Below are 21295 nucleotides of genomic sequence, written 5' to 3'. Positions count from 1 at the left end.
GTCTGTCTATGTCTGTCTGTCTGTCTATATGTCCTGTCTGTCTGGCTGTCTGATCAGAGTCTGGTCTGTGGTCTGTCTGATCTGTCTGTCTGTCCTGTCTTGTATGTATGTCTGTCTGTCATGTCTTGTCTGTCTGTCGTCTGTCTTCTAGTTGTATCCTGTCTGGCTTGTCTTCTGTCTGATCTGTCTGTCTGTTTTCTATCTGTCTGTCTGTCTGTCTGTCTGTCTTTATTGTATGTATGTATGTCATGTCTATGTCTGTACCAAAAGGGCCTACTGCAACCTACTCTGTATGTATTATTATAAGAAAATATTTGTACGAGCTTACAACTCGTTAAGCCAACTAACATACATAGTATGTACAACATATGTATATATGTGGGCATGAATAAAAGTACGTTTACTTAAATCCATACAAATACAATTTAAATATTGATTACATATCCCTGGGAAAAATAAATCTATGACTTCTATTTCAACTTTCCTATTTGCATACTGTGTTTGGTATTTGGTCTTTTTTTTTTCCAGTTTTATTCCTATAACATATTCTAGTCGATATGGAAGGAGAATATTAAAGAATTTCATATGTAGTTGTTGTAAATAAATTTTAAATAATATTCTATTTTACTTACTCAACATTCTTATGACTCGAGTTTGTGCGCTAATACCCCGATTGACATCGTAACATCTTCTTGGCACAGCTTGCAACAAGCGACTCCTTTTTAATTTTACTCCTATTAGTACATAGAGAACACAAATTGCAGTCATGGGTCCACCGAAAAATATAAAACCCGACACCGCAAAAACATGTGCAAAGAAATCATTGTTTATCTGGGTGGGAAAATATTTATTATTAAAATCAAGTTGTATTTATTACAAGGAAATTATTTAAAAAGTGTTTCAACAGAAAAATATTATTCTTTTCAAAATTTATTTAATAAATTTTAGTTTAAAGGGTTTCTCAACTGCAGCGTAAGTATGAATTTGTAAAATACTTTGCAGTTTTACACTACAATTCTGATAGATATAGAAAATATAGAAAAACACTTTATGTTGAAACACCTTTTATTGAGTAGTATTTGTTGTATGTTTGAATCTATTTTTCTATTTGTTTCTATTTTTTCCTGTAATACTTACCGTACATGCTGTACCACCATGCTGTGGCACCACGGAAAATTGCATCGCTTGGGGTAAAGCTAAAACAAAAGCCGTTAACCAAATGGCCAAAATAAATTTAACAGCACGTGATAATTTCGACATGGTATGTTGGCTGTAAAAATGAGAAATAAACAACAACAATAAAAACCAATAAATACAAAAAATAAATATTGAAATTCAATGTTAAATGTAAAAAAGGATTTATAAATATCTATCTCTATAACAGTACATGTATATATACAAAAATACATTTGTTTCTGTATTCAGTTACAAATTTATAAAAAACATATGTATGTATTGTAAATGTAACTGACATACAAAAATAGAAACTAAATATGTGTGTGTGTATGAAGTATGTGGTGTAGATTTTGTTACATTTTAATTGGAAAATGTTTAGCCAAATGCAACAGCTTAATTTCATGGTTTCTAGTTTATTGCTTTTAAATTTAAACAAGTAAGAAAGTATAGTCGGGCGTGGCCGACCATATGATACCCTACACCAGTTATGAATATTAAATGTGATTTATTTTTCATAATATCGCATTTATCTTCAATATTCCCTTGTTCCGATACATTTAAGCAATTTATGGATGAAAAACCAATTTTCTGAAAGAGGCTTTATATGGGGGCTAGGGGCAAATATGGACCAAGCCCGATAAAATTTTGTGAACATATTTATATTTACATAATATTTAATTGTGCTGAATTTCATCGCGATATTTGTGTTTATAAGTTAATTTGGGACATTCAAGTAATTTTCTGAAGGGGACTTTGTATGGGAGCTAGGGTCAAATGGGGCCCGATCTTTATGAAATTTGGCAGGGTTATCAAGACTTCTATAAAACTTAGTTGTGCCGTATTTTATCGATATATCTGTATATTTAACATAATTATGAGCTCAGAAGCCGTTTTCGGGGGGTTCTGTTCTATGGGGGCTAGGTGAAATAATGGACCGATTTTAACCATTTTCAATAGGCTTCGTCCTTGGGTCAAATAAAACGTGCATGCCAAATTTCATCCAATTATCTCGAAAATTGCGACCTGTAGCTTGCGCACAAGGTTTACATGGACAGCCAGCCAGCCAGACGGACGGACGGACATAGCTTAATCGACTCAGAAAACGATTCTAAGCCGATTGGTATACTTTAAGGTGGGTCTAGGACGAATATTTTTATATGTTACAAACATCAGCACAAATCCAATATACCCTCCCCACTAAAGTGGTGTAGGGTATAAAAAAAATTAACAAAATTTATATTGTGTGTCAATAAAAACAATATTTATTTATATAGTTTTTCTATATAACATTAATCAGATAAATTTTAAATTGGTTGAAAATTGTCATAATAGAAAAACAATTAAAAAGATTAATTTGGACACAGGGCTGGAACATTTGCATTTCGTCTTTCTGTAATATTAACTAGTTTTTTGATAAGCGATAAATAGACTGGTCTACTAATTACAAATCGGTCTATGGACTTGTATATTGTATTTCCTAGTCTAGTGTCAATTATTGCTAAATTTTCTATCCTTGGTTGGACATAAACATATATACCCTACACCACTATAGCGGGGAGGGTATTACACGTTTTTTCTGATGATGGTAACATCCAAAAATATTAGTCCTACACTCAGTAAAGTATATAAATCGGATCAGAATCACTTTCTGAGTCGATTTAGCTATGTCCGTCAGTCCGTTTGTGTGTCCATGTAAACCTTGTGCGCACACTACAGGTAGAAATTTTCAATATAATTTGATGAAATTTAGTACATACTATTCTTTTGACTCAAGCCTATTGAAAATGGTTTAAATTGGTCCACCGTACCCCGAATAAGGCTTTTGAGCTCATAGTTATGTTAAATGATCTAGTATATCTACAAAAATCGATAAAACTTCACCAAAAAGCCCCCTTTTGCCCCATACAAAGTCCTCTTCAGAAAATGACTTGAATGTCAGAATTCACTTATAACCATTAACATTACGACAAAAGTCTGCATATATAATTTTAATGCAAACGTAAATCCCTCAACCAAAATTTATAAGGATAGACCCATATTTACAATTACTCCCATATACATAATTCCACTTTTAGAAAATCTCGTTTTTGTCAACAAATTGTTGAAATAATTTGGAATTAAAGTAAAAAAAAAACAAATTAAATGCTTCATTATTAAAAAATTAAGATTTTTACCAAAATCACTGGTTTAGGGTATCATATGGCGGCCATGCCCGGCTATACATTCTTACTTGTTTTCATATTGAATTAGACCACACTTAGTCTACCTTAGAAATGACTCAAAATACCAATATAGCGATGAAACTAAACATACCGATATATATCCCCACACCAAGCCCCATTTAAAAGTCCTATTCCAAAAATCACTCCCATGTTTATATTAATATCGATATATGGTTTAACAAAATTAAGGATAAATCAGTTAAATTGATAAATTGAGGTAATAAAATACGAAAGAAGCTATTCATTATATGGTTCCGAAATTCACTTTAAATATACGACCCATGTTCTGATATATTTATATACCTAGAAGGAATGTTATTTAATTTAGTTCATTAACCTACAAATAAATGAATTTAAATTGTAGTGATATAAACGCTGTATTAATAAGTCTTAAGTATATATGTAAGTCAGTAAAATGCTGCCTCAAAAGATAATTAAGGGTTTTGTTTTCATTTAAATTTTATTATAAGTACTAGTACATTTACAATGTAGTAGCATTTATATAAAATTTAATTTTTAATGCAATAAAATCTTATGTCTGTAGCTGTCTGCGGTTATTAATTGTATATTTTTATAATACGACAATTTTAAGCCAATTATAAAAAAGTAATGAACATTTTTTGCTTTCTGTCTATCCATATAGCCATGATGTTCGTTTTCATGAGTGTGTGTTGGTTGGTCAAGCAGAAACAACAATAAATATATTTTTAGGGACGGACATAAATGCAGACTGCCAAAAGGTACCGACACACTGTCAATTTAAAATGTAAGAGAAAATACATATATCTATCTCTGTATTTCTCTTCTCTACTTACCGAAATGGATGGCAGATGGCAATATAACGTTCCACAGTAAAGGCTGTTATAGTCAGTACAGTTGCATTGGCAGCTGTCTCTGACAAGACACCTTCCATAACGCACAGTACATCGGTAAAAGGATATGAGTCAGGATACCACAGATTGTATAAATCCTGAGGCATACCTGCAAAAGAACACAAAAACAAAGCAAATATGAATAAAATTACACAAAATAAAAAAAACAAACAACTAAAAAAATCTAAAGTGAAATTTCTTGAGAAACATTTTAAACAGCAAATAAACTTATAAAGGTTAGAAAACTTGTAGAGATTTATGTTAAACATTTCTATTGTTGGCTTAAGGTAATTTAAACCAAAAACTAAGGAAGAAATTGACCTTGTTTAAAATATTGTATAAAAATGGTTTAATAATTCTAGGAGGTAGAATGTTTCAATTCCAGGTCAATTGATATTTAATATTAAGGAAAATAATATTTCTGTATTAGATATCAGCAAGGTTAGCCAACGAAACGAATAATATTATCGGTACTAGTGTTCAATTTGTTATTCGTTCGAGTTATATAAAATTAAATTCATCAAATCTTCGGTTTAGAGTTCAGAAAAGAAAAGCTTCAGAAAGTTGTTAGAACGAGAAGACAATATACATAACTACTAGAAATTATGTATTACTATTTATATCGCTATAAATGCTGATACAATACTGATATTGAAGGAAACGGTATGTGGATTTGTAGTTCACAGAAAATAGTAGTTTGTTTGGCAGTTTTAATATCAATTATATACGGCATTTCATACTTAGGTAGCGGTATCGGTTTCCAACCTCAGTCACATGTTTTCTAATCAATAATATTATTATTCTTTATTAATTCAATTAAGTTAATTCAAGGAATAGAAATAATTAAAACAAAGTCATGTTTAAAGAATTTATTATTACTTTGTATTTATAAATATTTTATATTAATATCTTGGTTAGTCTTATTTTCAATTATGTTAAATTATATTGCAATGTCCTTGTAATATTTATAAATAAATAAATAATTCCATTCCATGCAAATAAGTTGGAATGGAGCCTTTTTCTTTGATAATTTAGTGGGCTTAATTTAAATAAATTATTTTGTCATATTTTTTTCTAGGCTCCCTTTTTCATATTCTATGTCATATACTTTTGGTGAAAATATATTTGTTGAATAGTTGTTACATCATGGAAAAGCTGAAAGAATTTACTGTTGTTCATAGTTTGTAAGTTGCTAACCAATTTTTGTTTATTTGTACTTTACAATGCGAAAACAGTTATGTTAAGTTTTTCCTTTCATTTGAAATTATAGCAAATGATAATACTGCTTACCCCAGAAGAGGTTTAGTAAGTTAACAAGCGAAATTGTAACACAGTTTTTCTACATTATAAAGAGATAACTGTGAAAAATCCTGATATTTTTATATTTAAGATTTTAATGCAAAATTTCTAACAAGTGCTTATTGACAAACTGTAAGGTACCATTATAAATTTTTAGGCAAACTTAAAGTGGCCAAGTTAATAAAAATATTTCCTTTCATGTTGTTGTTTTATCATTTACAGTGAGTATATTTGTCCCTTTTATTGTAGTAATTTGAACTTCCTTGTTCTTTTTTTTTTCGTAGCACTAAGCATTCAACAAGTAAGACACGCAAACAATTTGCAGGATAAAATACACGCACCGACATACTACAAAGGATAATATTGGCAGTAGTGGTGGTATTTACAAAGGAAATAATGACGACGGCAATTACATGACTAACTAATGACTGTCATTAGCAACAAGTGACAGGTTTCCTAAAGAATTTACTTATTTTCTGCTAATCTAGTCTTATTGAATAAAAAAATTCTAAAAAACACTCACCTGACAACAGGAGTATCAGGTCGGATACGGCCAAATTAAAGAGGTAAAAATTCGTTGCCGTATGCATAATTTTATTACGAGATATCACAATACATGTTATAAGATTTCCAAGGACACCAGCAATAAATATCAGCGTATAACAGACCGTCAATGTGGCCAAAAGCGGCATGGGCGATCGTTGGGATTGTGGCACCGGCTGCTGTTGGATGCTGGTGAATAAATTTGTTAAATTGTCACTGGACATGTTCAGCATTTGGCTCATGTTCTGCTGCAGCCATTCGTTATTCAACAAGGCCTTGGCCGATGGCAACTTATCAAAATTCCATATTGCAGATACGGCTGAATCGGAGGATGCGGACGATGAAGATGAAGGCGATGGCAACCAAAGGGCGGATGAAGATGATGAAGATGATGCTGCAGTTGCAGATGCTGATAATGACTCCATGCTTTCGAATTCATTGGATGATAATAAAATGGAAAACGTTTGATTGGGGTCATTGTCAAAAAGTAACATTTTCATAGATTTATAATAATTTTTAATTATAGTTCAGAGTTTCAGAGCGCTTAATAAATGTTTCTGTTTTTAATTATTTACAAAATAATGACATATGTTGTTCTTGTCGTTGTTTTTGTTGCTGCAGCTGCTCTAATCGTTGTTGACAGAATACGTTGTACATGGTTGAGTTTTATTAAATTTACTGTTTATATTTTTGAATAAATAATGATATAAATACTGAAGAGTCGTGGGTAATTTGCTGTAAAGAAACAGAGAAAAATATGGACAAAAATTGTGTAAATTTAAGAAAAGCAGATTTATAAGGAAGTAAAAAATAATTTAAAATTTATTCAATAATAATATGAATATTATTATAATTAAAATTTTATTAAGAAATTCGATTTACACACTTAGATTTTGGACAGCATTTAATTAGAAGTTTTTAAACATGAATTATTACACTTTTTAGGAAAAATGTATTTCTATACAAAATTAATAATTTATATTAGGTTTATACATATTCATGAAAAATTTGGAATGTTAAACTTTTTATTATTTAAATCCTTTACTATATATTTCCTTCAATAAATTATGAAAAATGAAGAGTTATACGTAAATTAAAGTTTCTGAAACCTCTGTAATATTTTTCAAAACTTAAAAGGGAAACAGAATATGTAAATTGTTAAACCTTTCCACAAAACATTAATAAAACATCAAGATTAATATTAGCATACACACCAACAGCCAGTAATTTTATGTGAATTAACGATCAGGAAAAGTTTCTTATTTTTTGGAAACTTTTTCATAATGAGATATTCTTTTGCGCATTTCTTAATATAAAAAAACACATATTGTGGTAAATAACTTTTTTTTTACATACAACTCTTTCTTTTGGTTTAAAATTTCATTCCAAAAAATAACATAGTTTCTAATCCAAATACCATAAAAAATTGTGCTTATTGCTTACAAAGTAAAAGGCTAATCTCAAATTTGTTTATAATAAAATGGAAAATTGAAACAACACAAAATCTGTGTTTTTAAACTTATGCCATTAAAACTAATGGCCAACAGGGCTTAATGTTAGAATCTGAAGCGGCAGACAGAAAGGGAGATTAAATGAGAAGGAGGAAGTAAAAATATGTTCAAACTTAGTAAAAACCAAAACATTATGGCATAAAAATGAGAGGAACAAATTTATTTTATTTATTTCTAAAATCAGCCACTTTTACCACAAGCAGTTAACAAGGCGCCATAGAAGTTAAATATAAATAAAAACACAAACAAAGTAAAATTTTCTTCCGGACTAAAGTCGGCAACCCCACCTTTACAATTTCTCAAACAAATCCTACATTTACTTGTATTTTATAACAGCCTCTTGCTGGAGAGTCTATGTATGAATTTAGAATGTTACTTGGAATGAATATATGAAACATTTTCGGTGATAAAACAAGCAATTAACGTTCATGTGTTTGTTTGTTGTAGTTTCAACAATTTCTGCATGTGTAACATTGCTTGGTTTGTTGGTTGGAAGCTGTTGTTGTATTTTATTAACAAACTATATAAACATCCATATAGACGATAGTAAGAAGCATACACATTTCTGTAAATAAATCTGCAAAAACATATACAAACACACACCTTTATACACATGTGAACGAACATATCGGTCACAGGAAATTTATATTTTTACACCATAAAACCTTATACGAATATCTTGAACAGAACACTAGCAACACATTGTAGTCACAAATGAAGTTTTATAGCCATGAATATATATTTTATGTAAGATAGTATCTTCCTTTCTGTTCTTCATCTTTTGCACTCATATTGTTATATATATATATATATATATATATATATATATATATATGTATGTATAAGATTTCAAAAAGCTCAGTCAAACAGAAAAGGGCTTTTAAAAAATTTTGTTTGATCAAGTAATCGTCAATGAATGATTATGTTAAAATGTTGGAATCAACTGATGAAGCAAATAATTTTAATAAGAACTGACAAATGTTTGTCTAATTAAACGTCGTGGAACATTTACAGAAATTATATGCCCCAAAGGATGCTTAAATGTAAAAGTCTACATTTGAACTCCTGTTTCTGCCGCCCTCCTATGCATAATCAAATAAACGATAAACAACATATAATGATTATTCATAAACACTCACACACGTACACAGACGTGAGCATTTAAACATCAAATGACACTTCTTTCCACACCTGTAAATAAAGATGAAAACCTATTATAGGTGAAGAATTTCCCACCAGTTTTTCAAGGAGTCAATGTATCCTTTTAGAAAGTGTTTTTCACAAATGTCTAGCAACTTAATTGACTCGCAGTTATACATTTTATTTGTTATATGAACTCGTATGAATGGCTTGAAATGCGAAGAGGAAGACAATCGTTATTCAAATGCAGAGTCTCAAATAGAAGATTGGCACTGCAATAGTAACGAAGTGAAGTGTTTCATCTGAAATCATTCAGCCAGGTTTAACCCTTAATGTAAAATAAAATCACTAGTTTTGAATAATCACCTTGCACTGCAGAGATGTATTTAAAAATTCATAGAGTTACATATGAATATTTGTACAAATACTTACATTTGAAAACATGTATTTTTATAAAGTTATTAGGTTGGTATAATTCCTTGTAAAAACTTGGTAATGGTATAACAATTGCGAAATAAAACTTTTTAAATTACTAAAATATTTCAAGTATTTTATTGTCTTTATGTTGTTATTATTTAAATATTGTTTAAAGAATTTGAACATTTAAAATGTATGGGATGGGATCATCTAAATGCAATATGTAAAGAAAATACGGATCGAAAATTTGACAGTCGTATGGATCTATTCAGTTTTGAAAATGATTCAAATAATAAGCAAGTCGCATTAGGCCAGGGGTGTATTTTTATGTAAACATAAAGTAGAAAAGGAAAACAGCAGTTTTCATCATATTTTGTTATTGTTTTATAACAATTGTTTAAAAAAATATAAATCATACAACTTTTATTCTCTTTTTATACCCTACACCACTATAGTGCGAAGGATATTATGCTTTTGTGCTGATGTTTGTAACGCACTAAAATATTAGTACTATTAGTACCTTTAAGTATACCGATCGACACAGAATCACTTCCTGAGTCGATTTAAAAGTACAGGTCGCAATTTCTACATAATTTGATGAAATGTTTAAAATCGGTCCATTATTGCAATGAAATTTATCACAGACAAATATTATATAAATATAAATCTATCCAGCCCATTTTATCGGGATCGGTCCACATTTGCTCATATACCCCATATAAAACCTTTTTCAGAAAATTAGTTTTTTGTCAATAAATTCTTAAATTAATCGGAATGAAGGTAATAATTCAAGATACATAAATGCTTTATTATGAAAAATAAATCAAATTTAATATTTATAACTGGTGTAGGGTATCATATGGTCGGCCATATCCGACTATACTTTCTTACTTGTTTTGTCATATGGATGGAATTTTATTTTACTTTTTCGTGTGCTAGTGTGAAGGGTCCTTAATTAGCATTTGCCATGTACGCAAACTAGAACGCTTTTGCTTATACATATTTATAATTTTTCGTTATTTTGCATTCGATATTAATATATTATAAATTTATAGAAATATTATTCAAATGGCAACGTTTTTAAACGAATTGAAATGAAAAATACAATAGTTTACCTAAATCTTACAACCATCAGTCAAATTTTGACATAGGTTTTCTTGTTCGCTTTCAGCATATCCATAAAGTTAGCTTTAAATATTAAAAACTAAAGAAAATCTATTTTTTAGAGTATTATTTAAATGTCTACATAAATTTAAAACTACATGTATTGTTGATGTTATTATTCAAATAAGAATTTTAAATATTATAATTTACACAGCAGATCATCACCATATACGTACATATTACGTTCATACTATGTACGAATGTAAATATGTACTTATACCCAAACATTTTTACGCTCCTAAAGTGAAAGACTCTACTATATAAAGTCATCGTACACGTAGTCAGTTATTGTTGTTATAAAAACAGAAAGAGCTGAATGAGCACCGGATGTTTGGTTTTAATATAACGGTAAATAGATTACATACTCACACAAAAAATGGCAACCTTTAAAGAATAACAACAAATTTAACTAAATATCAACAACATCAATACAAAAAGGTATAAATTAAACAAAATGTTTTTAATATAATATTCCCTTTTGCACTTTTTTTCACGTTAATTCGTGTAAATATTTTTTAACCCTGGAAAGACTTTTCGAGGACAATATTAAGTATTTGTTTTTTATTCTTCTTTGATTAAACGCACGTGCAACGAACCGTATCCTCTCAATACATACCGGAGATTATTGATATGATTTATTTCGCATTAAAGGGAGCTTGTTGTATTAATTTTTCGTTTAGATTTTTGAAATTCTAACATCAAAAAATATTGACTAAATATCCGAACGTTGGGATTCTTTGGAAAAATATACTTAATATTCATTAACATGCGTTGGTTGTACATTTCGCAAATAAAGCTGCCACAAATATTGGAATAAATTTCATTTTGCTGTTGATTATGATTTTATCGGCTTCATTACTAAGCTTTAATTTCTGATTACATTTTGTATTGTTTTGAAATATTAAATTGCAAATTAAAAATGTTTTCATTTAGGTGAGAAACAAATTGTATTTCAATTTTTATGGAGTTTGTATATACATTTCCAAGATATTTGTATAAATGACCTTACCAGTAACCGCATTTAATATGTATGTATGTATGTACTTGACCACTGATGGACAGTTGAAAATGTTATTTGAATAAATGTTATGTGAACGTGTTGCTACTTTTCGATCAATTTAATTTCCATCACCTTTACAACATTCAAATGCCCAATATTTGTAATTGTCAGTGTTGCTGTTGGGTTAAACATATAATTTGTGGTCAGTAATTAAACACAATTCAACAATTCATTATTCATGCTGGCAAGTAATTCCCAGCAGATTTACAAGAAGTCAAAGTATCCCTTTTAAGCTATATTTTTTTCGAGACTATGTACTAACTATTGGTAATTTGAAGTATCCGAACAACACAGTTAATCGCCTCTTTTATATAGTTATATAGTCCACAAGCAATTATGGATAGCCTCATCAAACTACAGGGATAATGATATGCACGAATGTGTGTAACGTTATATTAACGTTAGATGGCGTATGATTAACACTAATTAATGTTTTAAAAAGTTGTTTTCATTTTTTTTCGTATCAGCTCTCAAAGTATTATTGGGAGCAATGTATGAAATACAATATCAAACAAAGAGTGTAACAATAAATAAAAATGTTTTGTTTATTGAAGTTTTTTTTGTAGATTGTTAAGTATTTTCTGTTTAATCGAACATATAGACATTTATAATATTGTTAATATAAAATACAATTTAATTTATTACATTTCAAATTTATAAATATTTATTATTGTTGGTGGTTTTAAAATCATTTACAAAAACAAAATTTACATATTTTGATATGTTCTACAAAAATATATTTTATTTAAAGTATTTAAAATTCGAAAGAAAATTTTTGCAACTTAACTTTTAAATAGCTATGTAAAAAAAATTAATTACACTTGCGAAAATTTTTGTTTGTTTTTTAATGATGAACCCTAAACTTTTCTTCGAAAATGGTTTAACATAAAAGTTTAAAGTTAAAAATATGTTATTTTGTTCTCCTTCCTTTTGTGTGTTAAAACTTCGAAGGGATGAAAGTAAAAACTTCAAATAGATACATATTTCATTTGAATTGTATTTATAAAAACTTCATAATTAAATATTCTAGAGACTAGCTAAATACCACTTGTAAAAAGTATATAGAAAATAAATTTATGTTAATCTAAGAAAGTACGAAATATATTACTTATAACAATTAAGATAACTACAAGAAAAATCGGAAAAAATCGTTTTTGGTATTTAAAAATGAAACAAATTTATAATTAATATAACTTTAATAACTACCATCCGTAGGTTTGTGTTATAGTCTGGTAAAACAGAGGTGGTGGGTTCGATTTTCACCTGCCTCAACAGGCCAGATAGAGACCCAGGTGTATTTCTTTAAACAACAACAAACAAACAACAAACACAACAACAAACAAACAAATCAACAACAACAAACAACAACAAAGCAAACAAACAAACAAACAACAAACAAACAACAACAAACAAACAAACAACAAACAAACAAACAACAAACAACACAAACAAACAACACCAAACAAAACAAACAAACAAACAAACAAACAAACAAACCAAACAAACAAACAAACAAACAACACAAACAAACAAACAAACAAACAAACAACAAACAAACAAACACAAACAAACAAACAAACAAACAAACAAACAAACAACAAACAACAAACAAACAAACAACAAACAAACAACAAACAAACAAATACAACAACAACAAACAAACAAACAAACAACAACAAACACAACAAACAACAAACAAACAAACAAACAAAAAACAAACACAAACAACAAACAAACAAACAAACAAACAAACCAAACAAACAAACAAACAAACAAACAAACAAACAAACCAACAAACCACAACAAACAAACAAACAAACAAACAACACACAAAACAAACAAACAACAACAAACAAACAAACAAACAACCAACACAACAAACAAACAACCAAACAAAACAACAAACAAAAACAACAAACAAACAACAAACAACACAAACCAACACACAAACCAACACACCACCCACCCACCCCCCCACACCCCCACCCAAACACAACCCACCCACAACACCCCAACAAACCAACCACACCAACCCCCACACACCAACAAACCAACCAACCCCCCCCAACCCACAACCCACAACCCCAACCCCCCCCCCCCACCAACACACCCACCACCAAACCCCCCCCCCCCCCCAACCCCCCACCCCCAACCAACACCCACCCCCAAACAAACAAACAACAAACCAACAAACAAACAAACAAACAAACAAACAAACAAACTAACTAACTAACTAACTAACTAACTAACTAACTAACTAACTAACTAACTAACTAACTAAATACTAAATAACTAAATAACTAACTAACTAACTAACTAACTAAGTACTAACTAACTAACTAACTAACTAACTAACTAACTAACTAACTAACTAACTACTAACTAACTAACTAACTAACTAACTAACTAACTAACTAACTAACTAACTAACTAACTAACTAACTAACTAACTAACTAACTAACTAACTAACTAACTAACTAACTAACTAACTAACTAACTAACTAACTAACTAACTAACTAACTAACTAACTAACTAACTAACTAACTAACTAACTAACTAACTAACTAACTAACTAACTAACTAACTAACTAACTAACTAACTAACTAACTAACTAACTAACTAACTAACTAACTAACTAACTAACTAACTAACTAACTAACTAACTAACTAACTAAGTAACTAACTAACTAACTAACTAACTAACTAACTAACTAACTAACTACCTATTACACTGAACTTCTTCGCTATGCTAATGGTTGGTTATAAGTAAATTTTTTACGTTTAAGTTATTTTTTAGAGGAGGTTTGTATGGGGACTAGGGTCAAACGACGGCCGATCATTATAATACTCGGCATGTCATTTATGCTTATATTAGTTGTGCCAATTTTTGGAGAGATAGTAGTATATTTGACGTAGTAGTTATGAGTTAAAAATCCCAAATCGGAAGATCAGGTTGTATGACTCAGAATCACTTTCTGATCAGTAATCATTCAGTAATAATTTTGTGCGTTACAAACATCAGCACAAACGTATAATACCCTCCTCACTATAGTGGTGTAGGGTATAAAAAATAGAATTTTGAGTTATAACAGCCATGTAGTAAATGAGCGATATGTTTCTCAACAACATTAGCGATATATCAAAAATGATATAATAACAATAATCTTAGCACGAAGAAGATTATAGATTATAATCTAATGGTGCTATCAAAATTTCTCATTTGGCTTTCGATAAATAATCCGACAAATATACATACATATGTATGTTAAGTGTCGTTTATATGACATATAAAGTTTTTGAGTAAACAAAATAATTATAATAAAATCTGATTAAATTTACTTTTCAAATAGCAATTGAATTAATTTAATTTTTTTGACCATATTTTTTTACTCAACACAAGATGCTTTTAAACAACTCAAATTCACATAAATATGGTGAATTTAAAGGCAATTTAATATTCATAAATGAACACTTAAAATAAAACAAAATAACTAAGTGTTTTAAAAGTGTCACACGCCACTCATAAAATTAACATTAAGATCAAAATCTGAAAATCACAACGGATGTTGGTAAACTATTGACACTTTATTAAAACAAAAACAAAATGAAAACATGTAAGAAAGTATAGTCGGGCGTGGCCGACCATATGATACCCTACACTAGTTATGAATATTAAATGTGATTTATTTTTCATAATAAAGCATTTATCTTCAATATTCCCTTGTTCCGATACATTTAAGCAATTTATGGATGAAAAACTAATTTTCTGAAAGAGGCTATATATGGGGGCTAGGGGCAAATATGGACCAAGCCCGATAAAATTTTGTGAATATATTTATATTTACATAATATTTTATTGTGCTGAATTTCATCGCGATATTTGTGTTTATAAGTTAATTTTCTGAAGACGACTTTGTATGGGAGCTAGGGTCAAATGGGGCCCGATCTTTATGAAATTTGGCAGGGTCATCAAGACATCTATAAAACTTAGTTGTGCCGTATTTTATCGATATATCTGTATATTTAACATAATTATGAGCTCAGAAGCCCTTTTCGGGGGGTTCTGTTCTATGGGGGCTACGTGAAATAATGGACCGATTTAACGTGCGTGCCAAATTTCATCCAATTATATTGAAAATTGCGACCTGTACCTTGCGCACAAGGTTTACATGGACAGCCAGACAGCCAGCCAGACGGACGGACGGACATAGCTTAATCGACTCAGAAAACGATTCTAAGCCGATTGGTATACTTTAAGGTGTCTACGACTACGGTATAGGGTATAAATAATCTACACTAAATTCTGTTGTTATGGTCCATATCAGTAAACTGTCAATAAAAGAAAACAAACTTGACTACCAGAAATATTTGAGCCAGTTTTAATAGATGAGAGCTCACACATACATACATACGTTTGAAATATTTAATACCCGGTACAAACGAAAACAAGTTGCTATTTAGCAATTCTATTCTAGAAAGAAGATTATTAGGAATGTTAAAATTATTGAGTATTGTGATATATTAAAATTGTTCAGTAAAACAATCATAGATAGATGTTTCGTAAAAATCATAACCTTGTAGTACGTTTTCAGTACAGTTAATTGGAAAAAGCAAAAGTAATAAAAAGAACACATACTAAATCTATATTGAACAACTACTTATAATTGAAAACAGAAAAAAAGTTAAGACTTTGTTTATTGAAATATTATTCCTAAAAGGACATAAATGTATATTGTATTAGTGTGTGTGTATTTGTTTTTTTATGTATTTGGCCTTATGTTGATTTGTAACAATAACAAGCTATAAATTTTAATGTTTCACAACCCTGCTATATACTACTACAACTAATATTGTTGATACAACTACAAGTCAAACTATAAAGGATCATAAAACATAAATCCGCTATACAGTAAAGACAATAAATAAGAGATATTAGTTTGAAAATTACGATTAGGAAATAAAAACAAACTTTCATGTCTACTGTCCTTTAACTATGATGTACAAAAGTTTATAACTACATATCTAGATAAATAACTATCAGAGATGGAAACATAAAATAGACGAATTCTATCTTAATACCATTTATTCCTGGAAGGTACATTAAATTAAGAATATAATTTGTAACTGTATTGTAATACAGACATTTAATACGTTCTAGTTGATGATCTATGTTAAAATTCTTTAAATGATTCCGATACAAAACAATCTAAAGTTAAACATAAAATATTGCAATCGTAGCAAATAATCCATAAAAAGTACATTTATTCACTTCCTGAACAGAATAACCATAAACATTTTACATGTACGTATTAAAAATATAATAAATTTGATGATAAATGTAATAGAAAGCAATTTCAAAGTTTTTCTTATTGAATGTAAATAAAATAAAAACGTGATCGTCATTTTGTAATTATTATTTTGTTGATTACTGTATGTTTTTTGAACCTGTAGCTAGAGGTTAACAATATGAACATAAACAAATACCGGAAGGAGTGGCAACACAACAACAAAAGTCATAATAGATTACCACTGTATGTGTAAAATCGAAAAACATATTCTCATATAAACAAGTTCACAATCATACATATTACTATAGAATCTAAACACTATTAGATCTGCTCTCAAAAAATAGATTCGATTTAAGAAGGGAACTCATATTTTTCATAACTATCTAAATGTAACTGATGTACATATGTAATTTAATTGAAAATTGATAAATTTTGGTAATACTTATTTAAATAGCAATATTAACAAATAAACATCATTTTCAAGTTATAATTGGATTAAAATTTTGAATTTAGTTTAAGTCATTTAGGAACAAAGTAACAGCCATCAAAACCAAATTTATTTTTTAAGCACAAGCCTACTCTCTACTCATAAACAAATACATGTGTATATATGTATATGTTTTTATGTTTGTGTGGCGGTGTGAGCTTATAATAAAAACTCCTTTCGTACATGTGAAATTACACAAAATGTTTACTAGGATTATTGCCTCCGTTTTATACAGGATTTCAAATGATTTTTCTATTCTTTATTCAATATTTTAGCATTTCTCGTTTTCTATTTCTATGTGTTTTTTTTTTTTTGCCAAATCAAATAAAGTATTATTTATTTTGCTGACCAATTTTATTTTTATGTGTTTGTAGGACCTTTGCCCTGGCATCTCAATTGCTGTTGATGTTTTGTTTATTCCTCTTTTTCTCTTTGTTTGATGAATGTTTTTCATTGTTGTTCCTTAAGAAGGAAGTATATTGTTTGACAAATGTTCATGTACATATACATGAGTTTTTCTTTTATAGCAGACATGTGTATATTTGATTGTTTGTCTGTGACCGTCTGTGTACATACATAAGTACAGTATAAATGTTAGTAAGTGTGTAAATAAGTAAGATTGATTTTTTATTTATACAATACTCTTGGAAGTATGTAGTGGTTGCTTCTATTTATCATCAAAAGCATATCATAAAAAGTTGCTGTTTTTTAATAGCATTTTTTTTAAAAAGAAGTAAATTAGGAAATTTACTCCTACAGAGCAATGTCCCAGGTCCAGCACAAAGAACAAATTGTAATAAACATTCACCACAGATAAGAAACCCATAAATAATAAAACTCGTTATATTATTTTACACAAATAGGTATAAAAAACATAAATTATTCAACTACCTACCTACTTAAATAAAAAAATTCACAAAAGAAATACTTATTAATGGAAATTTTTATATTATTTGTGCCACAAAGCAGAAAATAAAGCAATTTATGCTTTGAAAAAAAAAAAAAATAGTAAAATTATTGTACCTTTTAGCAGGTTATTAAGGGTTTTAAAATGCAATGCCCACGCTTTTCAAAGCAGCAATATAATTGAAATACCCATATTATTTATTTTTATTATAAATTTTGTATTTTACTACTTTTTCCTAAATGAAATCATGCAGAAATATGTTATTTGTTTAAAGCATATTATTAGTATTGAACTTCCATTAGTATAAAAACAGATGTATGTTTATTTATATGTATATTTATTTATGAAGTAATAATGTTGTAAAAAAGAGCAAATATACAAATGTGTGATAATATAGCACATAAATTTTTTACATTAAATGTCACTTGAATTTGTATATTTTTTTTAATATCCATAATAGTATAATCCACAACTTATATTGATCAAAATGTGTGAATTTAGTTTTTATTTCAGTAACATGTGTCGTATGAGTTTTATATTAATAATATTAAATCTCTCATAAAGTATGCGCAATGTTAGACAAATTTATTTGTGTTAAAAATTTTCAAGAAATCAATTGAAGGTAGGACTACTCAGGACCAGGAAAACCACTTCTGTGGAAATTGAAGTCAAAACATCAGAAAAATAAATTAATAGGACGGTTTAGACACACCTTGTTAAAAAATGGATAAAAGAAAGGGGGAAAAACAATTTGAAAGAGGTTCAAAAATTGACCCTTGTAGTTGTACAGATTTAAATACTTTTAATTAAACGACTTAAAAAGCATGACCAACATTACTAGATATTAATTCTCCAGGTACCAATGTTTATTAAATTATTAGATACATTATTTTTCTTTTTGGATAACTTTTATTGTTAAATATATGGTAATATTTTGCTCAATTTCTTTAATATACTTAAATAAAATTATTTACGATTATCATGCCTTAAGCTTTAATACATTAACATTTGTTTTTTTTACTATCACTTCACTTTAATAATGTAAATCAAAGGTCAAGAGCTTAACATAAAAATTCGTTCTGTATTATAAAATCTATCTAAATATTATTTTATAATTTTTTCCAACTAACAGTAAGTACGTGGATAAATCCATGCAGCAAATAATATGTACATAAGTATCTTATTGATACCGTAACTAATTTGGCTCCAAGTAAACGTATAATTTCCTCATATTCCTTTCAAACAGAGGAATTTTTATGAAGCACTTAAAGCTTATATTTTTTCTTTTTCGATAGCGAAGAGAAATTTGTATTCGTTTTGCTGAAGGTTAGTGTTTTTTTAACATTGAATTATTTATTATTTTTATGCGAAACCTAGAGTGCCATAGTAACACTCTTGAGTGGTCACTTTTTTTATTGGTACCCATGTTGTTTTACGTATTATAAATTCTGTTTTAAAGACATAACAACCTGGGAGCCGTTAAATATAGAAATACATTTTCTACTTTTCTTAAGGAATTTAAAGATTAATATTATGTGTTTGTAATATAATTAAAGACTGAGTTGGAAGATGATTCCTATGTATACGTTTTATATAAGTTACATTGGCAATAAAACATTTAATTAATTTATGGAGGAAAGCTTTAATTTGCCACATGATGTAGGCAAACGTAAATTATTTAATCTCGTAATTATTTGGTATTAATTAAATAGTCAATGAAAATCGCAAATTATCTCAAATGGGATTAAAATACAATTTTTGTTCTGTTTAAAATTATAAAAATTAACAAATATTACAGTTAGCAACCGATTTAGACTTTAGTATTTCATTTTATTTAAAATATAGTTCAAAAGTATGTTCTTATTTTATTTTTAGAACATTTAATTTACATATGTTGTTTAATTTCAGCTTGACTGAACGTAACGTATGTATTTGGGTCCTGTTGTATACATTATGGAAATTATTGTGTATTGACCATAAGAAACTAAACAAAAACAATGAAATATTATTAAAACATTAGAAAAAATAAAACGTTAAAAGGAAACCATTCTTTTTTCTCCTTACTTTCAATATTATACAAAATAAATACAATTTATTGCGCTTTGTTAAATTTATTATAAAATTTGTATTTACAACATACAATATAATATTTAAGAAAAGAAAGCAATACAATACAATACAATACGTACTTCCTTTTCTTTTATGCAAAAATTGAAATTGCACAAATACTGATTTCAACAGGAAATACAACAACAATAACAGCAACTACCAACGAAATAAATTTGCATAAAGTGAAGTCAGATTGAAAAAATAAAAGAAAATATTATCTACATATGTGCATACCCTGTCTTTAGTTTATGTTTTTTTATTATTGTTTTATTTTAACAGGAAATTTAATATTTTAACGAAGGTTTTCTTTGCAATACAAGAGAATTTGATCAGAATATGTTGGTAAAATATGTCGATACAATTAAATAGAAAATATACTAAACTTTAAGATAACAGTAGTTAATAGGAAACAATTTATTTCGAATAAGAAATGCTGCAGTAATATTTTTATATATAGGACTCTAGGTTTTAGAGATTCCTTCCACTTTAACAAAGATTGAGTTACTCCATTATACCTCAATAGTATCATAATGTCAAAAATTACAAAACCCACATTCTAAATTTGATTTTTCTCTATTTCTACCTTCAATGACGCCTTTGATTGGTATTAAAATTAATGACTTTTGCAGGCCTAAAATATCAAGTAATACTGCAATATTAACTTCCCACATCGTATTTTCCTAGTTGCCATCGTTATCATAAACTGGTTACTTGAAACTAAAAGAAAATATTTTTCTGCTATAAAATTTTGATGTCCTCAAAGCTAAATAATTAACATAACTGCTGAGATTTTTTCCTATTTCCGATAGACAAAAAACCAAAGAAATCTTATTTCTAATTAGCATTTTAATGTGGGTTTCCTAATTTCCTAATTTGTATAAAATTAGTTTTATTATAAAAAACATTAAATGCTATTCATTCTGCTAATGATTTTTTCATTAAAAAAGCATTACTTTTTACTATTTCCTTATAAATACCTAAAGATTATGGGAAAAAATCGAAAAATAAAAATAGATTTTTTTGGCACTATGGCAGCAGAATTTTAAGGGCCCAGCAAGCAGTAATTAAGAAATTAAAGATAAATTTATGAAGGAAAT

At 28.6% G+C, this 21295-nt stretch overlaps 1 protein-coding gene across 7 annotated transcripts in view; it reads right to left on the bottom strand.

The window, feature by feature from the left end:
• LOC119601118 (neuropeptide CCHamide-2 receptor-like) overlaps nucleotides 1-21295 on the bottom strand; it is an 83202-nt gene that overhangs the window by 8011 nt on the left and 53896 nt on the right. For 5 of the 7 annotated variants that reach the window (XM_037951899.1, XM_037951892.1, XM_037951886.1 and 2 more), the window contains 4 exons: nucleotides 6093-6847; nucleotides 4214-4379; nucleotides 1138-1270; nucleotides 633-831 (listed from right to left, as the gene is read on the bottom strand). In XM_037951899.1, coding sequence (XP_037807827.1) covers nucleotides 633-831; nucleotides 1138-1270; nucleotides 4214-4379; nucleotides 6093-6612 — 1018 coding nt within the window. In that variant the 5' untranslated portion in view covers nucleotides 6613-6847. Of the gene's footprint in view, nucleotides 1-632; nucleotides 832-1137; nucleotides 1271-4213; nucleotides 4380-6092; nucleotides 6848-21295 lie in introns of those variants that run through there. The other 2 variants (XM_037951914.1, XM_037951908.1) reach the window with 2 other exon arrangements.

Source organism: Lucilia sericata, unplaced genomic scaffold, assembly GCF_015586225.1.
Source record: "Lucilia sericata isolate MDLA Ls3-8-SP2 unplaced genomic scaffold, ASM1558622v1 Contig000005F_arrow, whole genome shotgun sequence".
Lineage (NCBI taxonomy): Eukaryota > Metazoa > Arthropoda > Insecta > Diptera > Calliphoridae > Lucilia > Lucilia sericata.
This window is presented reverse-complemented; position numbering and strand designations above follow the sequence as displayed.